Genomic DNA, 27,242 nt, shown 5'->3' with positions numbered 1-27,242 from the left:
AAAAATCCTCTCATCTCCACTCCATGCAAAAGGTACATTAAAACATTGCTTGTCTGACCCCTTCCTAGCTTTGTCCTTAAGTCATGTCCTATGCATTTGATCACTACACAGACAGACAGACAGACATCACCACCAAGCATTTCCTGCAAGGAAGCAGGGAGAGAGCAGGGAGCAGAATGTTGTAGCTGTTAAGCCATTTTTCCCTTAAAAGTACTACTGTACGATCAAAAAATTGAAGGTGGGATGAAACAAATATTTCTCTAAGTTAGGAAACAGACTGTCCATAAGCTCTACAAAGCTAGAAGCCTTCAGCAGTTTTACTGTGTTTTCAAATACATTACAGCTGAGCCAGAAATAAATTGGTTCAGTTTTCAAACACAGCTGACATCACAAGATCATAGAAATCTGGTTCTGCTTTCAAATTAGTGCAGAGTTTTTATACGAAAGGGGCCTCAATCTCCTTCTTCAACTTACCCTGCATCTCTAGACTAATACACTAAGCATGCTTTGCAAAGATTGTTGAGAAGCATTCAGTACTTATCATCTTTCATCATGAAGGATAAACGACATACTCATGTGAGGGCAAAGCTGACTCGGGAAACTTGGAACGGTACTCTGTGGTGTGAGATTCCAGTACAATTTAAAAGTTACAAACTACAAGGAGGGCAGCAGATCAGAGCAGTCTAGGACTAGGCTTAAGTAGGACTAGGCTTAACAAAATCCAGATTCAAACCCCAGGTCAGTCATGAAGCTCAATGGCTGATTTGGATCAGTCCCTGTCTCTCAGCCAAAACAAAAGGATTGTAAGGTTAATGGGGAAGGGGACAGGGGGCAGGATATGTATATCACTGAAGTTACTTGCAAGAAGGCTGGGATAAAAAAGTGATATCAAGATGGACTTGTTATTCATAGTTGAGATCATAAAGAGGTGGGAAGACAGTTTACTAATGTAAAGAAAGGTGGGGGAAGGAAAAAGCTAAATAAAAATTTACAGAGGAAAACAAGCATAATGTGTCTGGTCCAAATTGCTTGGGCTTGTCATGGTAGAGATTCATTTTTCAGTCTGACATAACACATTGTTCTATTAAACTCTCTTGGCAAACTGGCAAACTTCCAAGCATCGTATCATTGTTTATTTAATGGCACACAAATGCATATTTCATGGTGCAAATGTCCAAGCAATGTGGTAACTTCTCAGTTAAAAAAAAATAGTTCAGTGAAATATGGTTGAAAAGGATTTCACTGGCTTCTATACTCTGTGACCAGAAAGTAAATCCTGATTTGTTTAAAACAAAGTGAGCAGATTACTCAGTTTTGCATAATATGCTGTTTACTGCATGTGTTTGTTTTAGTGAAATTTTGGGAGGAAAAAAATGGCTGTGACCAGAGTTGGAAGAAGTAGATCATTGATGTTGAAGACTATAACTATATACGGATTGAGGAACTGGCAAATATGAAGGGTAGCAATGCACAGCAGTAAGGATTAATGAAATAATCTATATGAAAAGAGCATACAAACAAATCATGACATATAAATGCTAAGTTTTATAATTGTTATTATTTGTTTTTGTGTCTGGAACTGTAGCTGATTGACAACACCTCTAGACAGATAGGCAATCCATTCCCAGATATGGATTTCAATTTCTTGATGGGATTGCCCTCCATGGATACCAGGTGATGATTTTCATGATTTTCACCTGAAATTTCTTGATTTTTGTGAATATGTTTGTGAATAATATTCTGAATAAGGTTGCAGTCCTTATAAAGAATCAAGCTCAAATTTTGCAGGAAGTATTGGATCCAATGGCTTTATCATTGTAGTTTGAAATACCTGTCACTGAAGTTTATTGCAGCTTTTCCTGGATAGAAACAGTCTCTGCGACAATTATCCATGTTCTGCTCCCTTTCTGGTTAGATTGCTATATAATGTACATGAGGTGGTCTCTGAACTCTGACCAGTTAGTTCTAAATACAGCTGTAAGAATACTAACTTGAATCAGTTGCTGGTTATACACTGTCTTCAATAGAAGAGGCAATGAGACTCCAAATACCAGTTTTGGGAGAGCAAGAGGAAAGGTATAACTGTCCTTGTGCCCTGCACAAGATATTGGACAGCCATGCCCTTTACCCTGATCCTCCAATGGCTGTTTCTGTATTCTTCAGTTTTTGACTAAGAGAATGATACTGTACTATTACATAACAAAACTACACAGATATTGATCAATACGTTTTTCTTTTTGTAATATAGACTACTTTATTTTTTTAAAAGAAAATCATTAAAAGCTATTCAATTACAACATTTTTAAAGCATAGGTTGAGTAGAATCTTTGAGACATGAGAAGCTTGGGCTCAAAAGGATGGACTCATCTACTGTAGGCGGAAAATCCAGATCATTTATCTAACCCAAAATTCCCGCTAGAACACGAAGATTAAGTTTCATGCCACGGAATTAGTTTTATTCAAACAAGGAGGCAAAACCACCAGCAAAGCTACTGATGCAATATTTTTTCTTGGGTGTTTCTGTGACCCCAACTGCTTATGATCTCTGTGGCTAAAGTTATTCAAGCAATCTCATTCTTCTTCTGACAGCAGGTATAAACAGCAAGATGGCAAATTTATACATACACTTCCCTATGCCTGATAGCACTCTGGCCTTCATTTATTCTCAATCACACAAACACTGTCTTCCACTGACGAGCTGGATGAAGGGTACTTCACTGATTTATTAGCTATAAGAAGACATACTACTTCTTGGTATGAAAGGCAAGATTGATTATTCACCCATGAGCTACGCAATCTACCCTAGTCATTCCATTTCTCCTCCTGTAACACAACAGGGGACATGACCCCAACATGAGGAATGCAAAGCATGTGGAACTTAGTGAGGTGATGACTAGAAGGAAAAACTGGAGTAAGTGTAAAATCTACATTTAACCTAATAGAAGGTGAAGTGAAACACAATCAGCAAAACTAGCATTAGTCAATATCACTCGTAACATTTTTTTCATATAATTTTTCTAATGTATCTGAATGGTGAAAAATATTGATATTACTCCACGCCTAGTTGCATGAGTATATTTGTTGCTTTTCTCAAATGAGTATCAAATAGTACATCAGCTTTAAATGTATTTATTTATTTATTTATCAATCACATTTCTCCATTCTCCATCTAGGCAAATGACTCTGGGTAGTTCAGGTTCCCCTTCATTAATCTGAACCACAACTAGAACAAAATGTTTCCCAGCATAATATTTACATGTTGTATTCCCATATGATTCTTTACTCTAATAAAGCCATCACAATGCATTTTAGGCAATAGTATATCTAACAAGAAGATAGCAATAGAAAGCACTAGAGTAAGTAAGAAGATCATTTTAAAACCAGATACAGCAGGATTAAATTAGTTAGGCTCAGATTGTGACCAGTGCTTTAAATATCTGTTGCCATGACTCACACTTGGGGGGGAAAAAAGCCACCTCCCCCAGCTTTTAAAGTTGACCTTTACTAGTGTGATACGCTCAGCTCAGACATTTGGTGCTTTTAGTAAAGCAAAAACCAGGACATTATTTTCCAAATATAGACACATTATGTCTCTAAACCATATCCAGCAAACATCTGCTATATTTGCTATATTCCTTTAGTTACCGATGGAAAGCTGATGAGGTAGGTAGGTAGGTATGTCTCAGCAACTTGCCGTGGGTAAGTAAAGAACTCACTGGAATTCAGATTTGACATGAGATTTTTTTTTCATCCTTCAAAAAGCCAAGACAAAAATTAAATACAATTTATATATGTTTACTCCAAACATATTTAACAATTTCCCTCCCCTGTTGTATTACTGATTACACTTTGTTAGCATCTTTTGAGAAGAACTTTATTCCTTCCCAAGCCTTCACTCCTTATCTGCAGAAAATCTCATATTTCTGAAATAATCTTTGCATATTAATGGTTACACCCCTACCCTCCTGAAAAGCCATTCTTTTCCCCTCTGTTTCCTTGCAGTATGGTTTAATGGTTTGGTATAAATTAGGATTAATACTGAAACCTGGAAAATTCAGCATTATTTAGATAAGCACAGTATGTTTCTTTACCTCTGGGGCTTAGGTTCCAGCAATCAACAGCCCAACAATCTCCCTAATTCTGCTGCAATTTGGCAAAACATTATCACTAACAGGTGAAACTGACAATATTTTTAAAATCTTTGAAAGTCCTTGAAGGGACTTTTCCAGGTTGTTGCAGAGAAATCTGTGTTCATATGTTTGCATGTAATACTTCATTAATTTCATACAATTCTTAGGACTTTTAACAGTAGCATTCTGTGTATATTTGTATCTGTGTGAGTGGTCATGGTGATTAGTACTTGACTTAGAGTACACTAGGAAATTTCAGAGCTATCAGGCTAGACTGGAAAATTTAAAAAATCCTAGAAGAAGGTAATGGCAAACTAATGGCTGTATTTTTCTCAGAGATACATGGATGCATCCTGTGATGGCTGGAATGCTCATGCACTCATTCAATTACGACTCATAAGCTTTTGCTTAGAAATCTATTTTAATGGTGTGAAGACTCCAATACAGAGAAAAAGTTGCACATGAAATTTCCCACACATTTCTACAATTAAAACTCTTAAAGTTCAAATTCCTCCCCACTGCACCCTTAGCTATACACCCCTCCTTCTCGTGCCAGCAGTTGTCTGTAACGGTTTTCTGTGGATGACCTTGGTGCTGAAAGGTGGTAGTCTAAACAGGATGATTCACACTCCAAGCATGTTCCCCCTCCCTGCTGGTCAACTCACAAGCTGACACAAGTTGCACCAAAATGGATGCGAGCACGATAAGATGTACTGGGAACATTTGATCGAGGAGCATGACACATCCATGCAATCAGCCAGAGTTTGTACAGTCATCCATACCAGCGGAATGATTATGTTCACATTGGAAAATGATTCTGGTGGATGGTAGAATTTCATAAGAATGAAAATTTTAACCATTTTCAAATGCAATTGTATAGGTTGCCAAGATAGCTGTGGAATGAATGGGATTTTTTCTTCCCTGCAGGATTGTTTATCTATAAGGTGGGAGCACCTTGTCTATTTCAGGATGGGAAGCTATGTTGTCTCTGAGATTTGAATGTATTGCTGAGTAATGAGTCAGGGGTTGGGTTACTAGATATCTACACAGACAAAGGATGACATGGACAATTGGAAAGGAGGACAAATGGGGGGAAAGGAAGACACACTAATTGTTTAACTTTCTTGGCATCCATGACAAAAATTATAGCAAAATCTGAAAAAAAAGGTACTTAGGTCTACATGTGTATGAAATTATGTTTTCCAGCACCAGAAAGGCTGATTTTTCAATTGCAGTATTTTTCGAACACATCTTTATTTTCAAGAACATATGCTAGTGATAATATAGAATTGATAATGACATGCTTTTCAAATTTCATCACAGAAAGTTATGACGAGTCATGTGATCTATAGAGTACAGTGATCATAGATTTGAAGAGGCTGGATTGAAGCCAATTGCTAGAATCAGGAATTACATAACATAAATCTAGGCTGTCAAGTCTGTTGGCAGATGAGGGAAAGAAAGAAGTAGACAATTTACAAGGTCACAGTACACAAAAGTTTGACAGACTATGGTTGTGAAAACAGTCCAAAAAAGCACAAAAACCCACAAAAAGTCAGACAATATTCAATTTCAAGGCTACGCCTGACAGATGGAGGATGACCAACAGGAGGACACATCCTCCTTTTGCTGGATGTCTGGTAACCCTAGCCAGGGGCCATGCATATGCATGGCCATATATATGCGCACGAACAGGCACACACACAGTCTTCTCCCTGCCCTCCCAGTGATTTCAGTGTAATTTACTGTCAGGGAGGGAATATAAAGCCTCCTCTCCTGATTTACTACTTTTCTAACTATTCTGGAAAGCCCCATAGAAAAGGCCCAGCAACCATAGCATCTACTCTGTGCATTAGCTGGTGCACTGCTAATAGATAGAAACATTGTTAGGTTAGATGGAACAAGAAAGTGGAAGAAAAGCAAGACAATTCTGAGCATTCACAGTGGATCTCAAGAAAGTATCCAGAAGACCACTTTTGATCTTGGGATCATAGGCTCTTCTGGCTTACTGAAATTAATGGAATAGATGCCAATTTAAGATGTGGGGAAAAAATAAAGGCAGAGAGAGAAAACATCAAGTCTCTTCTGGCTAGAACCCAAAAAGACCTTTCTCACAAGATGCAAAATGCCCAGTGTGCTTTAGTTAAAAACCACCAAATGAAAAGACACACAACTTATCATGGAGTCTAGATTATTTTGTCCTTATCTACTGAAACAATGTTCTCAGCATTCCTTCATTAGGGAGTTGTCTCTGATTTGACATCACCAAGATTTCCTCTATTTCCAAACAGTATGAAAAGTTTTCCATGGCAGAGTTTTCTCAGATATCTACTGTTATTCCACCTGTTTAAATGCTGGTGCAAATCTCATAGCTTGCTAACAGTTTTTATTGTTTTAAACTCATTTTCTATGGAATTTAAAGTGGTTTAATCTCACTGAAATTCCTCTGGGACTTAAATAAGTGCCTATCATCATTTCTGAAATTACGATTTGGCTACTTTTGCATATTCAAGCCATGTGTAAAACATGATTGAAATTGCCTTATGTAAAAATGTGCATATGGAAGCATGCCAAGACAACTACAATTACTGGTAGTAGAGAGACTACAAAAATAATGGGAAAGGATCATGAGAAAATATTATGCTGAATTACCCAGATAGCATCATGACACCCAGTTTCAAACAGTTGAACAAAACTTCTAGTCCCTTGCCAGAATTTAGATCTACCCAGTCTACCTCATTCCTTGCCTCAGGAGAGCCAAGTGTTCTGCGATTTGACATGGATAAAGTTTGGCCTACTCCCTGGAGGATCCAGTAGTCTCTAAACTTGTCACAAAAATAAAGTTCCCCCATAGGCGGGTTGTAAACTGTAAATAAACTGCCAGCACTGGCCTTGCCCAGCTTCCAAAAGCCCAGCTCACTCAGCCCTCTGGGGCTCATAAAATAACAAAACAAACAGCAAGCTCACTAGCAGGAGTCTGGGAAGCTCGCCAATCTCATTATGGGGGAAGCAGCATTAAGCTCTGGCTTTTTTAGAGCAGACAGAATCCCCTCTTTTCCAAAAGTCAGTTATAGCTGTGACTGGCAGGTTGCTGGAGAAAAGGGGGAGGGGGAGGGGTTTTATAGCCATAGAGAAGACAGCACTGAATGCCACCTCAGGACTCACACACACACACACACACACACACACACAGGCGGTCACACGCCTCCTTGCAATTGGTGGCAGACCTAAAGTGTTTCCATATCTCCAAAAGCTTCAGACTTGAATCACAATGACAAAATGTTAGTTTCATAAACAAGCATTGATTTTTCAGTACCCATCGCTTGTTATTTCATCTTAAGCAGTGCTTTCCTACTGGAAAACTGTGTGCTCACCAAACCCGGAAGTTAAATACTGTCAGTTTGATTTGACCCAAAATGATGACTACTGGAAATAAAGATCTGAAACCATCCTAGATGATTCTCACAGAGAAAGGTCTTTCTGTAAAATATTGAAAAGGTGGGGGGGGGATCACAAAAAAGCATTATCTGCAAAAGTGATCCATTATATTCATCAGAGGTCCAGGACTCTAGGCTGCTTTTATCAGAAGGGGAAAAATAAACCAAAGAAGACATTACAGGAAAATAAGAAACGGAGGGTCCTTTTTCAATCACCCTGTAAACCTCTATGTATGAGATACGGCAACTGCACAAGAGCTTCACCTGGAAATACCACGTGGGGCTATGTGTACTTTCCTTGAGAATGAGAACAATGAAAGCTGGACAAAGGCATTCCTGGCACTGGCAGATTTGTGAATTTGTAGGTGGTCAGAATTAAACTTTTATCTCCATTCCTCCGTTCCTCATGTGCCACCAGCCAAGACACAGTAAATCCCAAGTGTACCTAAAGAGCTGTTATTATCAAAACTGAATTATCAATTTTGACTTTCTCCAAGTTGTGGAGCTATTGTAGCCAAGACACGTATATACAGTATTTGTTTACTACAGTCAGAACAGCATTCATATCCTAATGTTCTGTTTGGCTTTAAGATGGAATGTTTTGCGGTTAAATTTAGGCATATTAGATACACCACCTATCAGGATATGACACAGCCTACACCAAGAAAAGACTGCAGTTCCTTCAACTGCTGTTAGATGCTTTGCAACATAGAAGCCAAAAGAGACAAATAGATTAGCAATAAGGATTTCACAGATATTGACTAATCGACTAAGGGGAAGTAGCACATCACTGAAATAATGCCCTGTTTTCGGTTATGAATCCTCATAAGACACAGGGATAAGTTTAGAAAATGATACAGTCAGAATCAGCATCCCAAATCCTTTCCAGCAAGAAAATCCCCATAGGGCAAAAGGAGAAAAAAATCAACTCAGCAGAAGACCACAGATAATGGATTATTGTGGCAATCAAGACTCCCAGTTCCGAACTCAGACTGGTCATCAAGTAATACTTTTTTAAATGGTGATTTTATTTTACAAATCACTTCTACACCATAACGTTTTAAGACTGCCAAACTATTTGCCACATTTGGGAAACTGAGGCAGGCAGCTGCAAAGTATCTGGATAATTCCACAGCAGATTTGTGTCCCATCCATTGTTAACACCCTGATCCTGTTCCCATTATAAATAAAATTTCAGAGAGAAACATTTCCTAAAACCATTTAAATTCTCCTCGATCACTGTTGGCCACACCCACAGGAACAGATTTTTACAAAAGACGAGTCCCTGTTTTAGGAAGCAGGAGGAACTGAAACATGCATAACCTTAAGATCAGAGGTCCTCAGATGCCTTAATATCAGTAAAAACACACAGGGTAGTAAAAAGATATGCAAAAAGGTTTTGGACTTAGGATGCTGATGATTTTTTACAATTAACATAAAAGCCTGTTTTCTGATTTTATGGGGGGGTCCTTTGTAATTTTCATCAATAATTCATTCCTCATTCAGTGATTTCCACATTTATATTCTTCTCATCTAGAGTACATATTAACCTAAAAATATCAAAAACGATTCCAACTGTTGTTGCTTCTCCCCTCAGGTAAGAAGCAAACACTGAAAATAGTTTTCTAGGAGAGCACTGAGCACAGAAAGCTCTGAGCTCTAAAGTACAACAATCCTTTTACAGGGAGAAGTCATTGGCTCAACCCAATAAGTACATTTTAAGTAAATTCACCCTTGCTTGAATGGCACATTTGTACCATATCCTGGCAAATCCCCTCAAGACTCAGAGTTTCTTCCCACAACTAAAATGTAGTGATGAGAAAATCAGCAGTTTGAACAGGGTCACTGAGGGGAGTAAGAGGGAAGTCCCCCAAGCCTTCAATTCCAGCAACCTCATTCCTGGCAACAAATTGCTTAGTTCCTGCTCTGGAAACATGATTTTAATCAGGATTGCTGAGAAAAGCATCCTATCCCACTACTAATAATCCTGCTTAACACCTGTGCTAATACAAATATTTTTGTTTAAATTTTTGGAATTTTAATTTCTAATAAATGTTTCCTGACCTCTTGAATGTAAAAAGCATTAACATCGATACACATTTCATCTTTTTATATATTACACTAGGACAGTGTTTCTCAGTAGGGGTTGAAGTCCACATACCTTAAAGTTGCTGAGATTGAGAAACACACTGTTCTAGAGCTTCCATATATATGGCTTGCAAACATTCAAACCAAGATTAAATATCTGTAGAGGGGTACAGAAAACTCTAGTGGTCATCTGGAGTTTTGCAACCCAGATGTGATGACCCTATATGACTCTGTAAATGCAGCAAAGCAGCCTAAATCCTATAAATCTACTTTGCATCAAAAATGCATCCGTTGAAAAAAGCTTTCACTATAGAAATGCCATCAGGGATTAAGCCAACCCCAAAAGAGCAGTCCTTTAGTAATCCTACATAATTAATGAAACACAATTTCCCTTGGTACACTAAATAACCAACATTAAGATACAAGCTACTCTCTTTAAGTGCATTTTAAAGTAAAGCCTTTCCAGCCAAAAATGCAGTAGCCTAAGCACACCCGCACATACACTGATGCCACACACTATTTAATTAGCATACCTTTGAAAAATGTTGTTTCAAACAGAGTATAGAGACAAACAGGTAAAGATGAATTACATAAGAACTTACCAAACCAATAACTAAGTACTGTATAGTACTACTAGTAGCTGTGGTCAATATTAAGAGTGTTACTGAAAACAACAATTATGGAGTGACAAACCATCTACAGTCTTGAAATTAAGCCAGAGGTCAACAGCTCAGATGTTTGCATGTTCAGTGCAACTATTTTCAGGGAATGAGTCTATAAAATTGTAGGCAGTGAGACAAATTCTGTACAAATATACATTAACAATTGCATGGGATTAAGGCCTATGGAACACATAAGTCTTACTTATGAATAATCATGCAAAGGATTGCACTGTTCTACATTTAAACACACACACACGAGTTTAATTATGCAATGTGGGATTGATCTCATGCACTGACTCGTAAACTTTTAGTCTAGTATCACTTGATTTTATGGGGATGGTGGTGCAAAAATGAGCAGATCTGCTTTCCTAGACTAAAACATACTTGTGTCATCATACATGTTATCTGGATTTTTAACCATCATACAATGGTTATCTGGATTTTTGAAACCTTATCCAACTCTCCAGAGCAGATTTTTAGGGGCATGGAGTCTGCACTGGGAGGCAAACAATCACTGTCTATTCCCTTCTTTTAATCCTAAGAGAAAATTATTACTGCTTATGACCTGGGGTATCAGGCTGCATTCTCAACAGTCAAATGGGAAATGATATCACTCAGCAGTGAGGTTATGTCCATGACTGGTTAAAAACCACCAATTTCTAAACTAAAGCTGTTGTTAACACTAAGTGGAATGGAAAGTTTAAATTTATGTGAACATCTAATTTACCACAGAGCTTTACTGCTTACCATGAATATGTGTGAAGAAAAAGCCACAATGAATCACGGCTTCCCAAGTTTCACAAAAGGAAGCCTTTGTTTAAAGGCAAAGGAATGTAGAATGCCCCTTGGGCAAGTAGTCTGCTTTTGTAATGCAGGCCATAAGGAATTTTATCTAATGGGTCAGTTAGTCACAGGAGAAAGTCCATGGAAAGGGCAGAATGGCGAACAGCAAGATTAGAGTGTAGAACAGCAATGCCTGTGTTAGACTATGGCCTTTGAAAGACTACCATTGCCAATTGACTCATATATTTTTCTTAAAAATTAGAAGGGAGTTGCTGCCAGTACCAGGATTTTGACTGCTAAAAAGCAAAAATGAAATTAAGAATACATCTTTCCAGATTTTTTATAAATATCTATAGAGGATAACTCAGAAGAGATTAATTACTGTATCCATATTCTACAGAAATATGTGACCAAGCATAAAGAGATGAGCCTTAAATATAGCACATCTTACTTCTAGACAATAACATCACTATGAAAGTAGCCAGATGTGCTTTTAATACTGAAAACCTGGAAAAGCTGCATGTTTCTCCACTTGAACAGAATCCTTTTTAGTGTAAAAGCCAGTTAACTGATTTCTGATAGTAGAAAATAAAATTTCTGATTTATTACTTATACAATTTTTCTTCTACTTTTGTTGCTCAGGCTTCTGGGCACCTTATACAGCTAGGAGTCTAAGATGCATCCCTGACAAAGGGGTTCTATATTATTTATTTATTTCTCCACATTTGTTTCAAGAAGCTGACCAACTGTCATGCGCTGCCTATCTCTGAATAACGTTCAGACACTGGTTTGCGAATCAGGCTCTGGTTTATTGCAGGGCAGGTACAGCGTTGGTAGAAAAAAGCTGAGAGTGACAGGAGCGCGCCGGTGCGGGGTTTAAATACCCCGCGCCGGTCAGCGCCCCCTCGCTCACGGTCACGTCACCCCCCTTTTGTCCCATGCGTTGCCCTGCCGGTGGGTGAGGGTTTCCGGGATCGCCCATCATCAGGTTTCCATTCCTCTGCTGATTGCTTTCAGCTGGGCGATCCCCGTTGTATTGCCGCTGATGGTTTGGGTGGCTCCGTGATTCATTTGGCTATTGTTTGTTGGCCGTTAGTCGTTGTAGGTTGATGGCTACTTAACTTGTACCCCTTCACCTATTTCCTTGTCATTGTCATGTGTGCCATTGCGCTGATGACTTTAGCTCAACGGCACTCATGACATACTGCCCCCTTTTCGAATAGTGTTCTCCCCCGGTTTTCTGGGTTTTCCCCGTGGAGCTGTCAAAACGCCAAATTTTTTTTTTTTTTTTTTTTTTTCAAAGTTCCCGCCGGAGTAGTTGTCGCCCCTCCCTTTGCTCCTCCCTCTACCACGTGCCTTCCCAGGGTGTGTCCATGGTGCGCATGCTCGGGTTCTGACCTGGCGTGCGCATGCTCCAACCACACCCTGTTTGTTTGGCTCAGTTCGGCGAGGCGAGAGGCGTGGCTGGTCGGGTGCTTCTCAGCTCCAGGTAGGGCCCTTCTTTTCTTATTTAGAGTGCGTCGCCTTTGTTGTGTCTCCTGGGCGTTGCCCCCAGGTTGCCCCGTTGACTTGCTTGCCACTCCCCCGCGGCCGGGGGGCGGGGGGAGGGTGCTGGCGATCGTTTGTCACCACCCCGTGGGCCCGGGGCGGGGGGAGTGAGTCCCGGGGGGGGGAAGGTCCACCCAAGTCGCGGGCTTGGGGGGGGCCTTTTCCCTTGGGGCACGGGAGGCGGGGGGGGGCCTGCGGGGGGGGGTTTGGTTTTGCTGACCTTGGTTGCGGTTTGTCGGGGTATGCCCGGTGAAATGCTCTGGTCAGGTCAGGCGCGTTAACGTTGTGCGCCGCCACCCATTCCGGGTGGGGGAAGTGTTTCCACCTGACCAGATAGTGTAGAGTTCCTCGTTGCTTGCGGGAGTCGAGGATGTCCCTTATCTCGAAGTGGTGTTGCCCGTCGATCATTAGCGGTGCGGGCTGTGGCGTGCTTGGGTGCCATCGGGAGGTGGTTGCCGGTTTTAGGAGGCTGGTGTGGAACACCGGGTGGAGTCTCCGGAGGTTGTGTGGCAGGTCCAGGCGTATTGCTACCGGGTTCACTATTTGCGTGACTCGGAACGGCCCGATGTACTTAGGCCCCAGTTTTTTCGAGGGTTGGGTTGACTTTAGGAACTTGGTGGATAGATAGGCCATATCCCCCGCCTGGAACGTCGGTTGTTGGCGCCGGTGCTTGTCGGCCTGCTCTTTGTAAGCAGCCTGTGCCTCCTTCAGCGCCGCCGTGATTACTGGCCATGCTTCCGCGATCTTCCGTCCCCAGTCGCTGGCGTCCACCTGGGGTTCCGGGGGTTGAGGTAGCTCCGGTATGGGGACGAAGTCGCGCCCCGAGACTACTTCGAACGGAGTTTTCCCCGTGCTCGTGTGGACGGCGTTGTTGTATGCGACTTCGGCGAACGGGAGCAGTTCAGCCCAGTCGTCTTGGTGGTAGTTCGTATATGATCGTATAAATTGCTCTAAGGTGGCATTAAGAACCTCAGTGGCTCCGTCCGTCTGAGGATGCCAAGCCGTAGATAGGGCCTGTTGGGTCCCCGTCAGCTTCAGGAAGGCCCGCCAGAATTTGGAGGTGAACTGTGTGCCCCTGTCGGTCACCACACGTGCGGGACATCCGTGTAGCCTGTACACGTGGATGAGGAAGAGTTTGGCTAGCTGTTGTGAGGATGGGACCGACGTGCAGGGGATGAAGTGGGCCTGCTTTGAGAAGTAGTCCTTCACCACCCAAATGGCCGTTTTCTTCTGGCTGGGTGGGAGGTCCACTATAAAATCCATAGAGATTTCCTCCCATGGGCGGGAGGGTTCTGCCACCCGTTGCAATAGCCCCGCGGGTTTGCCTGGTGCCCGTTTGGCCCTAGCGCACGTTGGGCAGGACGCCACGTAGGTTTTTACGTCTCGCCTGAGCGCGGGCCACCAGAATTGGCGCCGTGTTAGGTGTAGGGTCTTGAGGAACCCAAAGTATCCCGCTTGCTTGGCGTCGTGTGACCTATGCAAGATCGCCTGGCGTTGCGAGTCCGGGACGTAGATTCTGCCTTCCCCCCATGCCAGGTCTTGCGCCATCGTTACCTTGTCGGGGTTCGCCAGGAACCAGGGGTCAGTTTTGAGGGCGGCGGCGAGGTCCGTGCGCATTCCCCCTGGTAGTTGCGGTTGGCTTCTTTCCGTCGCCGGTTGTCCCGCCGTCGGCTGCGCCGTAGCGTCGAGCTGCCTCCGTGCGCCGCTTCGGGTGGTCACGGCCATCCCCAGTTGCGAGGCGGATAGGACCGTCCCAATGGTGTCTGGGGCGGGCTCTTCGTCTTGGGGCAGTCGGGAGAGGGCGTCGGCCAGGAAGTTCTTCTTGCCCGGCATGAACTTCAGCTGGAAATCAAAGCGGCTGAAGAATTGGGCCCATCGGACCTGTTTTGGGCTAAGGCGTCTAGGCGTTCGTAGGGCCTCGAGGTTCCGGTGGTCCGTCCAGACCTCGAATGGTTGGGTGGCTCCCTCGAGTAGGTGTCGCCATGTCTCTAGTGCCGATTTCACCGCGAAGGCTTCTTTCTCCCAGACGTGCCATCGCCTCTCTGTCTCGGAGAACTTCCTTGACAGGTAGGCGCATGGTTTCAGGAGCCCCGTGGAGTCTTTCTGTAGCAGGATGGCTCCCAGGGAGAAGTCTGAGGCGTCGGCTTGGACCACAAACGGCCGTTCTGGGTCCGGGTGCGCGAGGATTGGCTCCGTAGTGAACAGCGCTTTCAGCTTGTCGAATGCGGTCTGGCACGCGGGAGTCCAATTCAGCACTGTGCCTGGGTTCTTGGCGCGTCGGGTGTCCCCCACCCCTTTGGTTTTGAGGAGGTCCGTTAAGGGGAGGGCTATCTCAGCGAACCCCCGGGCGAATGACCTGTAGAAATTCGCGAATCCCAGGAAGCTCTGTAGTTGCCGTCTGTTGCGGGGCCGCTCCCAGTTTAGCACCGCTTCGACTTTTGCGGGGTCCATTTCGATGCCGTCCCCGGAGATTCGATACCCCAAATAGTCTAGGCGCTCTTTGTGAAACTCGCACTTTGTAGGCTTCGCATAGAGCTGCGCCCTTCTGAGCTTGTCGAGGACTTGCCTGACTAAGGTTACGTGTTCCTCGTGTGTTTTTGTGTAAATAAGGACGTCGTCGATGTAGACCAGGACCCCTTTAAACAGATGTTCATGCAGTACCTCATTGATGAGCTGCATGAACACCCCAGGGGCCCCCGCAAGTCCGAAGGGCAGTACCTTGTACTGGAAAGCGCCTAGGGGGCAGTTAAACGCCGTCTTCCATTCGTCCCCCTCCCTGATTCGGATGCGATAGTACGCCTCGCGAAGGTCCAATTTGGAAAAGACTTTGCCCGTGGACAGGTGGGCGAGCATGTCCTTCACCAGGGGTAAGGGGTATTTGTTGGACAGGGAAGCCGCGTTTAGGCCCCGGTAGTCGGTGCAGAGCCGTAGGGTCCCGTCTTTCTTCTCCCGGAATAAGACGGGGGCTCCGACCGGTGAGCATGCTGGCTCTATGAATCCCCTGTCTAGGTTTTTATCGATGAACTCCCGGAGGGTTGCCATCTCCTTCGGGGTCATCGAATAGATCTTTGGTCTAGGTAAGGGGACGTCGGGCAGTAGGTCGATCCGGCAATCCGTCTTGCGGTGGGGGGGTAGTTGGTCCGCCTCTGCCTCTCCGAAGACCTCGGAGAAGTCGGCGTATTGTTCTGGTAGGTCTGCTGTGGTAGCGGCGTTGTCTTGTGTGGTCGCCTCCGCTCGTCCTACCGTGGGGTTGCTTTTGCCAGCTGGTACTGGTGCTCGATACTCGCCGTCGCCGAATGTGAAGGTGCGGGTCGCCCAGTTGATCCGCGGGTTGTTTTTCGCGAGCCATGGCATCCCCAGGACTGCAATGGGCCGTCCGATGTGCGTGACTACGAACGATGTGCGCTCGGTGTGAGTGCCCATTTGCAGGGTGACCGGCTCGGTTTGTAGCGTGGCTGGTTTCCCTCCCGCTGTAGAGCCGTCCAGCTGGTGGAATGCCAGCGGCGTGGGGAGGGGGAAGCAGCGGAGGTCGAGTTTGGCGACTAGGTCGGGGTGGATGAGGTTTTTTGAGCACCCCGAGTCCACTAGTGCCGCGGCCGTGGTGGCTCCGTTGCCGGCAGAGAGTTGAATTGCTGCCAATATTACGGAGCTTTTGTCGTTCCGTTGAGGTGGTCCGCGTTGCTGTCCCACCGCCTGCCTCGCCACGCATCTCAGGGCAAGCGGGGAGCATTTCCCGCCGGCTGGTCGGGGTCGGTATTGTCCTCTTCCCCCCAGTAAGCGTCCCAGCCCTCTTCCGGTGTCGCTGTGGCCACGGTCATTCGGCGGTGAGGAGGCGGCCCCGGGTTGGGTGGTTTGGGGCTAATTTTCGGGGTGGGCTTGGGCGCGCTGGTCGGCGGTCGGTTGGCGAAGCAATCCGCCGTCTTGTGCCCTAATTTGCCACACCTCCCGCAGGGCTCCCGGTTGAACTTCTTTTTTGGGTATATGGGGCCGGCCATCCCCCCGTGTGGTGCGGGTACCTTTTTCCCGGCATAGTTTGTGTCTTCCGTGGTTGTCATGAGGAAGGTGCGGTGCGCGTGTTCGGCTTTCCCCGCGAGGTGGATCCACCCGTGTAACGTTTCTGGGTCGTCGCGGTAGAGGGCCCATTGGAGAACATCGCGGTTGAGCCCCCTTTTGAAGATTTCCAGCAGGGTGGTCTCGGACCAGTCGCTGACCTTCCCCGCGAGGGCTTTGAACTCCAGGGCGTAGTCAGGGACCGTGCGTGTGCCTTGTTTAAGTCTTTGGAGTGCGCTTTTCGCCCGTACTTTAGCTAGGGGGTCTTCGAAGTAGTTTTTCATCTCTTTGATGAAAGCAGGGAAGGTGGCGAGGGCGGGGGAGCTGGACTCGTACAGTTGGACGTACCAGTCCGCCGCCCTGTCTTGGAGTTTGATCGCCACGGCGGCGATCTTGTCGGCCTCGGAGTCATAGGAGTGTCCGTGCCTCCCCATGAACTCCCTAGCGTTGGTCACGAAAAACGAGAGTTTTGTGGGGGTCCCATCGAAGAAGATGGGGAAGTCCTTTGGGGCCCGGGCGTTTTGTGCGGCCCCGCCTCTCGCTTCCCGGGGTGTGGTGTCGGCCGCCTGTGCCGTCTGCTGGCTCTCCGCTGGCCCGTGTGGGTTCGGTGCTTCGCTCGGGGTGTGGGCTTGTGCGGGGACGTCGTTGGGTGGCGCGGGGGGCATAAGCGCCTGGAGCATGGTCCGGAGTTCCGTCAGTTGAGCCCGCATGGCCGCGAGTTCAGCTCGTGCCTCCTCGTCCACAGCCCGCGCCGCCGCTGGGGTCGGTTCCATTGGCGCGTCCTCGGGGGTGGGTTGCCGGTGGGGTTCATCGTCCCTCTGCCGCGGGTCCGCTTCCTCCTCCGTCTGATGGGTGTCTCCGTCGTCCTCCTCCGTGTTGAGCACCTTGTGGCTGTCGCTCCACGCCCGTTGCTGGGGTGCGATGTGGGGCGCGGGGTCCTCCGCTGGTTTCGGAAGTCGTGCTGCTCCCTCCCGCGGTCGGGTTGCCTCCGTCGCCATCTCCCCTTGGGGTTGGAGCTGAGGCTCGGGTCGGGTGGGGTGGGCGTCCATGGCTCCGGGAGTCCGCGGTGCCTCTGGCCTTGGTCGGTCCTCCTCTGTCTCTTGCCGCGCGGCTCGCCCTCCTTGCCCGCGCCGTTCCGGCCTCATCTTGCTGGTCTTCTCGCCGTCTACTCCTCCCGCGGCTCGTTGTCGTCCGGTGGGGCTCGGCGAGGCTGAGTTTATGACTCTCAGCTTTATGTCATGCGCTGCCTATCTCTGAATAACGTTCAGACACTGGTTTGCGAATCAGGCTCTGGTTTATTGCAGGGCAGGTACAGCGTTGGTAGAAAAAAGCTGAGAGTGACAGGAGCGCGCCGGTGCGGGGTTTAAATACCCCGCGCCGGTCAGCGCCCCCTCGCTCACGGTCACGTCACCCCCCTTTTGTCCCATGCGTTGCCCTGCCGGTGGGTGAGGGTTTCCGGGATCGCCCATCATCAGGTTTCCATTCCTCTGCTGATTGCTTTCAGCTGGGCGATCCCCGTTGTATTGCCGCTGATGGTTTGGGTGGCTCCGTGATTCATTTGGCTATTGTTTGTTGGCCGTTAGTCGTTGTAGGTTGATGGCTACTTAACTTGTACCCCTTCACCTATTTCCTTGTCATTGTCATGTGTGCCATTGCGCTGATGACTTTAGCTCAACGGCACTCATGACACCAACCAAATTCCATAGCTCATCCCAGCAGCTGTTTGTTCCAGTATTACTTGAAGCATCTTACATATTTAGAATATTGGAGATCAGAAGTCCTAATATTGTTATCTAATGACTTCTGAAAATGGAAGCTGTCTTGACCTAATATGGCACTTTGAATTTTCCTTATAACGTGGTACACTTTTTAATAAAGCGGCATTGGTTTCAAAAGGGGAAGAGGTCTAGTAGATGCTCAGGATATGTGACAGATTCCTTCTGATTCATGCAACTTCATCAAAATAACGTTTCACTAACTGCTGGATGAAGTGATTGGGAAAAGAAAATTCTAGTTCAGAAACACTGCGTATTCCAGAGAAAACCCAGCATTCAAGCTGGCAGAATAAATTAGAAAATAAAATCATGTCCTGTATATCTGACATATTGCACCTCCTAAAATGTAGTTACATAGTATATCAGTATCAGATATGTTAATGTTTATTTTTTAAATGTTCACATTCGGTTTTTTTTTCCTGTAAGAGTATATTTTGTCTGCTGTAAACAAAGGCTTTCAGTTACCGTTATAATACATGGCCATTTTGATTACTGTTGCAAAAACATTTGACTAAGACATGTTATATTCTGGATACAAATTTACAAACTAATCCACAAATACCATACTGTCAAAAGACCACAAAAGGCCATTATGAAAAGTTTCCTGAGAATATGTGATAATTCCAGGAAAATATAGATTGAGTCTTCTCACTGCTCTATCATATGCTGACAGATGAATAAAAAAAAATATCTTTTGACTCCAATGAAAGCCACTTTTTCAAAAGCTATTTGTTTCAGCAAAAAAAAATCACATTAACACAGAGATGTTGTACAGGCCTGTGTCTTCAAAAGTGCAATAATTGGGATAGCCCTGAAAAATATTGTGCCCCAAAGCAGAAATAGAATCAAGTTTGGATCATGTTTGAAAGGTACACAAAAATAAATTGGCCTTTTAAAAATATAACTGGAATTGCAGAAAACAGTGACTATTAAGCAAATGAAACAGAAATATTGACAATCATTAACGCAAGAGTATTTTTATTTTTTAAAACAAAGAAAACTCAAGAATCTGAATGATAATTCCTACATACCATAGGCTTTCGGTGTCCCCTTATTTTCATAGTCTGTTTTTACTGCTTTCATACTTTCAATGTCTGTTTTTGCTGACTTCAGTTTACATACCTCTACATCACTCTGCATTCTCCTTGGCTGCCCTTGCTTCCTGATCAGAAAAACTCCCATCGATCCTTATGATTTGGGGATTTAATGGAAGCAGAAGTAGCCAGGGAAGTTAGGGTTGACTGGAGAGATGATTGTATAAGGAAAGACATAGAAGAGAATCACACATTCCTCTGCTGCTTCAACATTAAGGTAAGGACAAAAACACCACACTGCATGACGAATTCTCAAAACATGTTTGTTCTGTTTGGAAAAATAATCTGAAGCAGCCTTTCTCAACTGGGGTTTGGTAGGGCTTACATGAGAGAGTGTGACTGAAAAACAAACAAACCATTGAACTTTATGTGCCACACAATGCTAGCGCTCACAGTGGTGGGAATTTTTATGCAACAACTCAGCTGCCAGCCTGCCACTTTGCTGTTGTTGTAAATATTGTAAACATGGGTTGAGTAAGTTAGAAGTAAATTGTTTTGTGAAGTCTTAGTATTATATGCAGGGGTCCCCGAGACCTGAAAATTATTTTAAAGTCTCCTCCAGGATAAGAAGGTTGAGAAAGGCTGCTCTACAGCAATATAAACTTTCTTAGGCAGGAAAGCCAGCTGGGTGACTTTGAGCCAGTCATTCTCTCAGCCCAATCCACCTTACAGAATAGTTGTTGTGTGGAAAATAGGAAACACGAGCATCAGGTATGCTTGCCATCTTGAGCTGACCAAAAATAAAGGCAGGATAAAAATCAAACAAACAAATAAATAAACTGAATAATGGTTGAAAATAGGTAAAATAGAATTTTGTAAAACCTCCAGCCATCAATATCCATAGAGAAATGAAATGCCTAGAGGTAAAAAGTTGTCTTACTTTCTTTAACTTGCCACTCTTGGTACCAACAAACACCACACTGTAGCCATTGTAGACATACGATGTAACAGAAGTCATCCGATCACGACTGGATGTGTAAAGGGTCACTCCTTCTACTGGTATGGAGCCTCCCAGTGGTTGATTAATGTCCAATCCACAGAAGTTGTCATCTATTGGAACTGGCTGAAAGGGAGGAAATATTTAGACACAAGGATCAGTGAACAATAGACCAACTTCCTAATTTGGTGTCTTCCATGATATTGGGACCACAACCCTTAGAATTCCCAGCCAACATGGCTATTGGTCCCAATGCCTCTGGAAGACAAGATGGAAAAACTGGTGTAGAAATTTTGAACAATTGCAAGTAACATCTGACATGACAAGCCATTGTTCATTTGGAGTATAACCAACATTCTGGAGTTTGAAATCTGGAATAATCAGGTTCTGAGGTGACGTGCTTCTAGCTTAAAGGGCCTGTCTTGCTTTGCTTTCTTTGGCTGCATCTATACTTACTTCTTGCCCTGTTGTGTGAGTGGCTTGCAAGCATTTCTGAAGGCCAGAAACAGATGACATGGAGGCTGCTTTAAGGGCAAGAGGAAGATCAGTGGAGGGCAATATCGCTTTCTGGAAATGGTTGCCAGGTAGTTCAGATGATGGGGCAAGAGGTAAGTGCAGATGATATTTTTTTCTATTATGATCCATTTATTTGTCTGTCTGTTGTAAGAAGAGCAGCACGTACGGAAACATTTCAGATGGAAGAAAGTTACATAAGAACCTTTACTAAAATCTCTTGCTTGGCTCAGAATGATTGCATCCCTCCTCAGAACAAAAAGCCTTTCCCAGAAGTGTTCAGTATCACTGTTTCTACTTTAGGCTTCTTAAAAGGCTTATCTTTATGTACCAATCGAAACAAACGTATCTTTATGTTTCTGTTCACTGTGTCTCAGTTTTGTTAAGATACTTTACAGATCTACTCACATCACATGTGTAGAAGTTCACACATGCATACAAACATCTCAGCATTTACCTCTTTAATAACACAGCTGTGGTTTGTAGCCCTTCAGACTTCTAGTTCTCTGCAGCCTTCACTAGGTTTAAAAACTTAAGACTGACCTTCATACCCTTGGTGTCCCTAGATTAATTTTGCTGGGTTCTATTCATTCGAGCTTGTCAGCCAGTTCTCATACTTCAACTTCAGTGAGATTGAGTTTGAATGATGACAAATACACTGTACACAGTTTTCACAAAATCTGCATTAGGAATGAATGCTGGGCAGCCAAAAATTGCTTAAGAATCAGGCCTGTGCAAGTCGTTTGGTGAAGTACCTCTTTGGTTTTTCCTTAGTGTGATGAAGCAATCAATGAAAGGCTCATCACAGCCACTCTGTGGGTCCCACATGGTCTTCTGTGCATTGCAGCTCTGAGGAGCAAATCTAAAGGAGTGCCTCATCAAATGATTTGCATAGGCCTAATAAGAAGATTATTAGGTTAAAAACTATTATCTCAAATGACAGAAACAGTGAGATAGCAGAAAAAAACCAGCAGCAACTTCTCCAGCATCTGATGTTTCCTCTGAGAATTTTGTTCTATTAAATATAAGAAAATCTAGACTTTGCAAAGTACTCTTGGGTAACCCTGGATGATTGTCCAGATTCCTACCTATTATCCTTCCTGCCCTTCAGAGAAAAACTGACCCTATCTCCTATTTGATTAATATGCAGCCCAATCCATGACTCCAGTAAACTTTATTCTGTAGAAGTATCAGTAGGACTGAAATCCAAAACTTACCCACCAAGAATGTGAAACCACTGGATTGAAAAAACTTTTATACACTTTTCTTCTCCCGTTTTGTTATAAGTATACAGCGTGTATTTTAGAGAGTCATCAAGATGACTGCAAAAAATCAATGGATTATTTTGGGTGTAGAAATTAAAACAATCCCAGAAGTATGTATAGAACTGATTCAGATGTCATCTCCATCTGAAGGTGCATGCTTCACCCTAAGCCACATCCATGCACAGCTCTTTTTATCTGTATCCCTAGTTAGTATTTTACTTCCATGATTCAACAGGTCCAAGATTCAGCCAAGTACCTATCCAACTGAAACTGAGTTTAGTTTATTACTGTCATTTTCACAATTACATTTGATTCTCCCTATTCAGTTGCAGCCAAGACTTTTTTTCAGAAAGGAAGGGAGGGAGGGAGGGAGAGAGGGAGGAAAGAAGGGATCTAGCAGAGATGTGATGGCTGAAGACGAGGAGGAGGAGGAATTTTTTATTTTGTATAAACTTATAATTAAGTGCAGTGCTGGTAAAAAAAAATTATACGATATAAACCAGTATCAGCAATAAAGCAATATAATAATTAATATATTTCCTGTTTCTTCCCAGTCATCCAAAAAGAAGAATGAGTTGATAGTTAGTAGCAAGTTAAAAGTAGTCCAGGTCCCTGCAGTCAGTAGAAAAACTCTTCTTCTCTAATCAGAGTTGGTCTTGTTAAATATCCTATTCCCCATCAACCAAATACTTGAGGGGTACAAAAGAAGAATATGAGTGAAAGAGCTTCATGTTAACACTATTGATTATTCCAGGAGTGCAGTTAGGCTGCATGCATGTAAAACATTAAAAGCAATGCCTCTAAGAGCCACTCCATTTTCTTTATATGCTATGATACTAGAAATCAATTTGTTTTTATTCTGACCAAGGCAAGGAGGCCACAGTTCTCTTGTATTTATCATCCTGGGGCAGCTGAATTAATTAAGACAAAGAGGATAAAATGTCATTAAAATTGTCAATAATGTTTGAGATTTGTTCACTGGAACCTTGAGTTTCTTGGATAGAGATAGAGATAGAGATTTCCTCCTCACCCCTATGGGTGGTAGATGTCTTCCTCAATCCTGGGTCCTCTAGCAGAGGCCTGGGAGTTTGAGGGTTCTGCGCAGTGTCTTAGCTGTTCCTAACACTGTACTCTTCTGGACAGAGAGCTCAGATGTTGATCCTGGAATCTGTTGGAACCACTCTCCCAGCTTAGGAGTTATAGCCCCAAGTGCTCCTACCACCACTGGGACTACTTTGGTCTTTACTTTCCACATCCTCCTAGTTCTTCCTTCAGGCCCTGGTACTTTCTAGCTTCTCATACTCCTTCTTCCTGGTGTTGCTGTCACTTGGCACTGCTACGTCTATCACCACTGTTGTCTTCTGGTCCTTGTCTACTGCCATGATGTCTGGTTGATTGGCCAGACATATGTGTGTGTGTGTGTGTGTGTGTGTGTGTGTGTGTGTGTAATATAAGGCCTCCAAACCAATTACTTATTATTTTTGGCGTCCATTGCTTTAGTAACAAAATGACTTTCAGCATTAAAAAAAATCACTTTTCTATCATGGTAAATGAATGAAATATAGTTTTCAATTTCAGGCAGAGAAGACTGTATAATAACAACACATATAAGTGGGAAAATGTTTGAACATTCCCATTCATACCTATTTTATACAATGGGTAGGTCAAGTTGAAACTTTTTAAATTCCTGCCTGAAAAAAATGTTGAAAAAACATTGTCCTGAGCTAGTATTTAAATCTGCTTTCTCATTTAGAAAACTCCTCCTCAAGCTACTTGCCAAGAAACAAATTCTTAGATCCCAGAATTTCTAACATTGCTACTAATATTCTCCATACCTTCCTTTAAAGTAAGCCTATTTAAAATAGAATGATCATTCTTACCGCCTTGGTACATTGAACATCTTTCCCTAGCAGCCAGTTGAGTTCCAAGTTGCCTTCCCCCTGGTAGCAGGATTGTAGCCGTTCCTTAATTTGGGCATTGATAGCACGGATGGGAAAGATGCAAAGAGCAGAGTCATCAGGGGGATGGTGATACTGCTTCTGTCCTTTGGAAAAAATGGCAAAAAGGACATCATCCTGGGCAGTGATATTCAGGGATCTGGCAAGCACCTCCCCTGGCTTAGAAAGGTAAGCTGCTTGTAGTAGACGATATTCCATATCACCTTTGACACAACCAAAGGGCAAAGAAACATAGGAGTGGAATTTAGGGTCATCCTTGCAGAGACGCACAATCCGAGATGTATAGAAAAGATCACTAGCTGAATTGATAGACACGCCTTCAGGAGTCTCTGGCTGGACAGTCAGAAAATAAACAAAATTTCCACTGGCAAATCCATAGATATAGAAGATGTCAAAGTGAGAGACCAAGGCCAGTGTATCTGAAGGGATTTTGATTAGTGATGAAACAAAATCACTGTGGAGCTCATAATCCAACATAGCTGAGGATTCGGGGTCACGTGGCAGCTTCCGGCTGGAGAGGGTGGGAAAGTAATCCTGCTTACCATCCACTGCTGTGCCGATGAACAGCTTCCCATCCTCTCCCTCAGAACGGACTATAACTCCATACATAGTGCCAGTCTTGTTAACACTGGAAAGATAGTGTTCTTTCTTGTGGGATGGCTCTACCAAGATGAAGAGGTCATCCAGGCGCAGCAATTTGCAGACTCCTTGATAGAGACTCCCACAGGCCAGCAGCCTATTTTCTGAGTAATCAATGATCAACAGCTTATTAACATTGTTTGTCAGAGTCAGGATCTCAGTACAGGGTTGCACAATAAGTGGTGGGTAGCAGGACTTGTTGTCCTCCTCAGGTCCTGTCTTGTGATCTACCAAGACAGTCAAGTTTCCAGACAGCTTGTAAACCCGATTGATGGCTCCCACATAGACTGCCCCAGTGGTTTCATGGACTGTCAAGTGATTGAAAGTCCAGTCACGGTTCTCAGGGTGAAATGTATTATAGACAGGAGTGCTGTCGATATTCTGTGAAAAGACTAAGAAAAGAAACACCAAGGCCACTGACCAGCCATCGGAGTCCCATGTCCGAGGCCAGAGCTTTCTCTGTTCCATCCTGTGGAGAAGACCAAGGAAGAAAGGGAGCAGATATCTCAAAACTCCCTGTGTGCGTCTCTAGCCACAGCAGCTTTCCTTACATGGTTCTACAGAAAGGAAGAAAAAGAACACATGCACAGAGCAAAAGATTAGATGGATCTCATCCTAGAGTTACAATTTAAGCAGACATTTCCATTAAAGACTCTTTGAAATAAAACTAAGACATTTCTAAAACCATAAGCAAGGTTCCAATTTGGGTAAGCAGTGCAAGCTTTAGTGCTCTGGCCTGCCTCTGTGCACTAATTATTACACAATTAAACTGCTCATGATATGCTTTGAGCCATGATTTCAAAAACAAAAATGTTTTGCGGACAATTCACCTACCCAATCACCAGATCTAAAAACTCAAATGGGGTGAGAATGTTTTCCCCCTTTTTTGCAAGAAGGGGGAAATTATTTAGACAAGATCAGAGAGTGCTATGATTCTCAGTTTGGTGGTAATGGACATCAATTTTCAGATGTTGATCTATATAGCACTCACCACATCTATTTCTAGTAACTTGAAGTTTAGGGCTCAGTTAAAGGTTACAATTATTGCAGATACAACAATTATATCAGATTTACAAAATCTGTGTAAAGCAAAGTTATCCTCAAATCTGGTACCTTGGGTATTGAGTTAGGTTGCCCAGATGTGTGTACTCAGATACTGAAGGATGCATGCATATGTACTTTTTACTCCTGGAAGTTAAAGGCATATAAAGCAGTGCTTCTTCCTAGCAGATGACAGAACCTAGTTCATGGCTGATCTCAAAAAAGCTAAGCAGAATTAGGCCTGATTAATACTTAGATGGGAGACTACCAGGACATCCATCTGAGAAAGTGGTAATGACTGTGAAGAAAATAAATTGATATGTCTGTATCAGGGAGAGATCACTAGGGGTTCCTTAGGAGTTCATGATTTATTTAAAAAAATATTTCAAATTTGGGCAACTTCACATTAAAGAGGTAAGTTTCATTCTTTATTTTTAATTTTAGAACACCATTAATGCATATGCACTGCGGGTTAAACCGCTGAGCTGCCGATCGGAAGGTCGGCGGTTCGAAACCGTGCGGCGGGGTGAGCTCCCGTTGCTAGTCCCAGCTCCTGCTCACCTAGCAGTTCGAAAACATGCAAATGTGAGTAGATCAATAGGTACCGCTTTGGCGGGAAGGTAACGGCGTTCCGTGTCGTCATGCTGGCCACATGACCCGGAAAATGTCTACGGACAATGCCGGCTCTAAGGCTTAGAAACGGAGATGAGCACCGCCCCCTAGAGTCGGACACGACTGGACTTTACGTCAAGGGAAACCTTTACCTTTACCTTACAGGCCTACACAGGAAACAAATATAATAATTTTGTAACTACTGGTCTATATTTGAGCCTGAATGTGCAAGGGTTCCCTGAGGCCTGAAAAATATTTCAAGGGTCCCTTCAGGGTCATAAGGTTGAGAAAGGCTGGTCTATCGGGGTTGAGTTTGGCTACATGGAATACAGTGTACAATTACCAGTCAGCTACCAGAAGTTCCTATGGTTGTGTGTCTGATATGCTAAATTGATGACCTAAATGAGGTAAGTGGCAAGGGTTAGAACTGGACCTTTTCCAGATCCTTTTTCCTACTTCTTCTCATTTAAAAATAGCCATGTTAAACAGAATGAGAAATCATAAAACTAGGATTTCCTTAGGAAATGGGAGTTTTGCCCTAGAAAAACACTGGTTGTATAGTGCTAACTTATATTAGGGAGCCTTTTAATCACCCTTCTGGAATACAAACTTATTCAAAGCCAGATGTGTTTGTGTGCATCTCTGTGTGTGTCTTCTCCACAAATATCCACCCCCTTCCTCAAGCTATACAATGAAAAAACAACAATAAG

General features: G+C 43.8%; 1 protein-coding gene across 1 annotated transcript in view; it reads right to left on the bottom strand.

Annotated features, from left to right (window-relative positions):
• Nucleotides 1–25,425, bottom strand: part of PLXNA2 (plexin A2) — a 483,155-nt gene extending 457,730 nt beyond the window's left edge. The window contains exons 1-2 of the mRNA XM_063297455.1: nt 24,163–25,425; nt 20,448–20,630 (exon numbers count right to left, since the gene is read on the bottom strand). Coding sequence (XP_063153525.1) covers nt 20,448–20,630; nt 24,163–25,347 — 1,368 coding nt within the window. The 5' untranslated portion in view covers nt 25,348–25,425. The remainder of the gene's footprint in view (nt 1–20,447; nt 20,631–24,162) is intronic.
• Between the last annotated feature and the right edge of the window lie 1,817 nt (nt 25,426–27,242).

Source organism: Candoia aspera, chromosome 3 (genome assembly GCF_035149785.1).
Source record: "Candoia aspera isolate rCanAsp1 chromosome 3, rCanAsp1.hap2, whole genome shotgun sequence".
NCBI lineage: Eukaryota > Metazoa > Chordata > Lepidosauria > Squamata > Boidae > Candoia > Candoia aspera.
The sequence above is the reverse complement of the archived record's forward strand: the minus strand, read 5'-3'. Positions and strand labels throughout refer to the sequence as shown.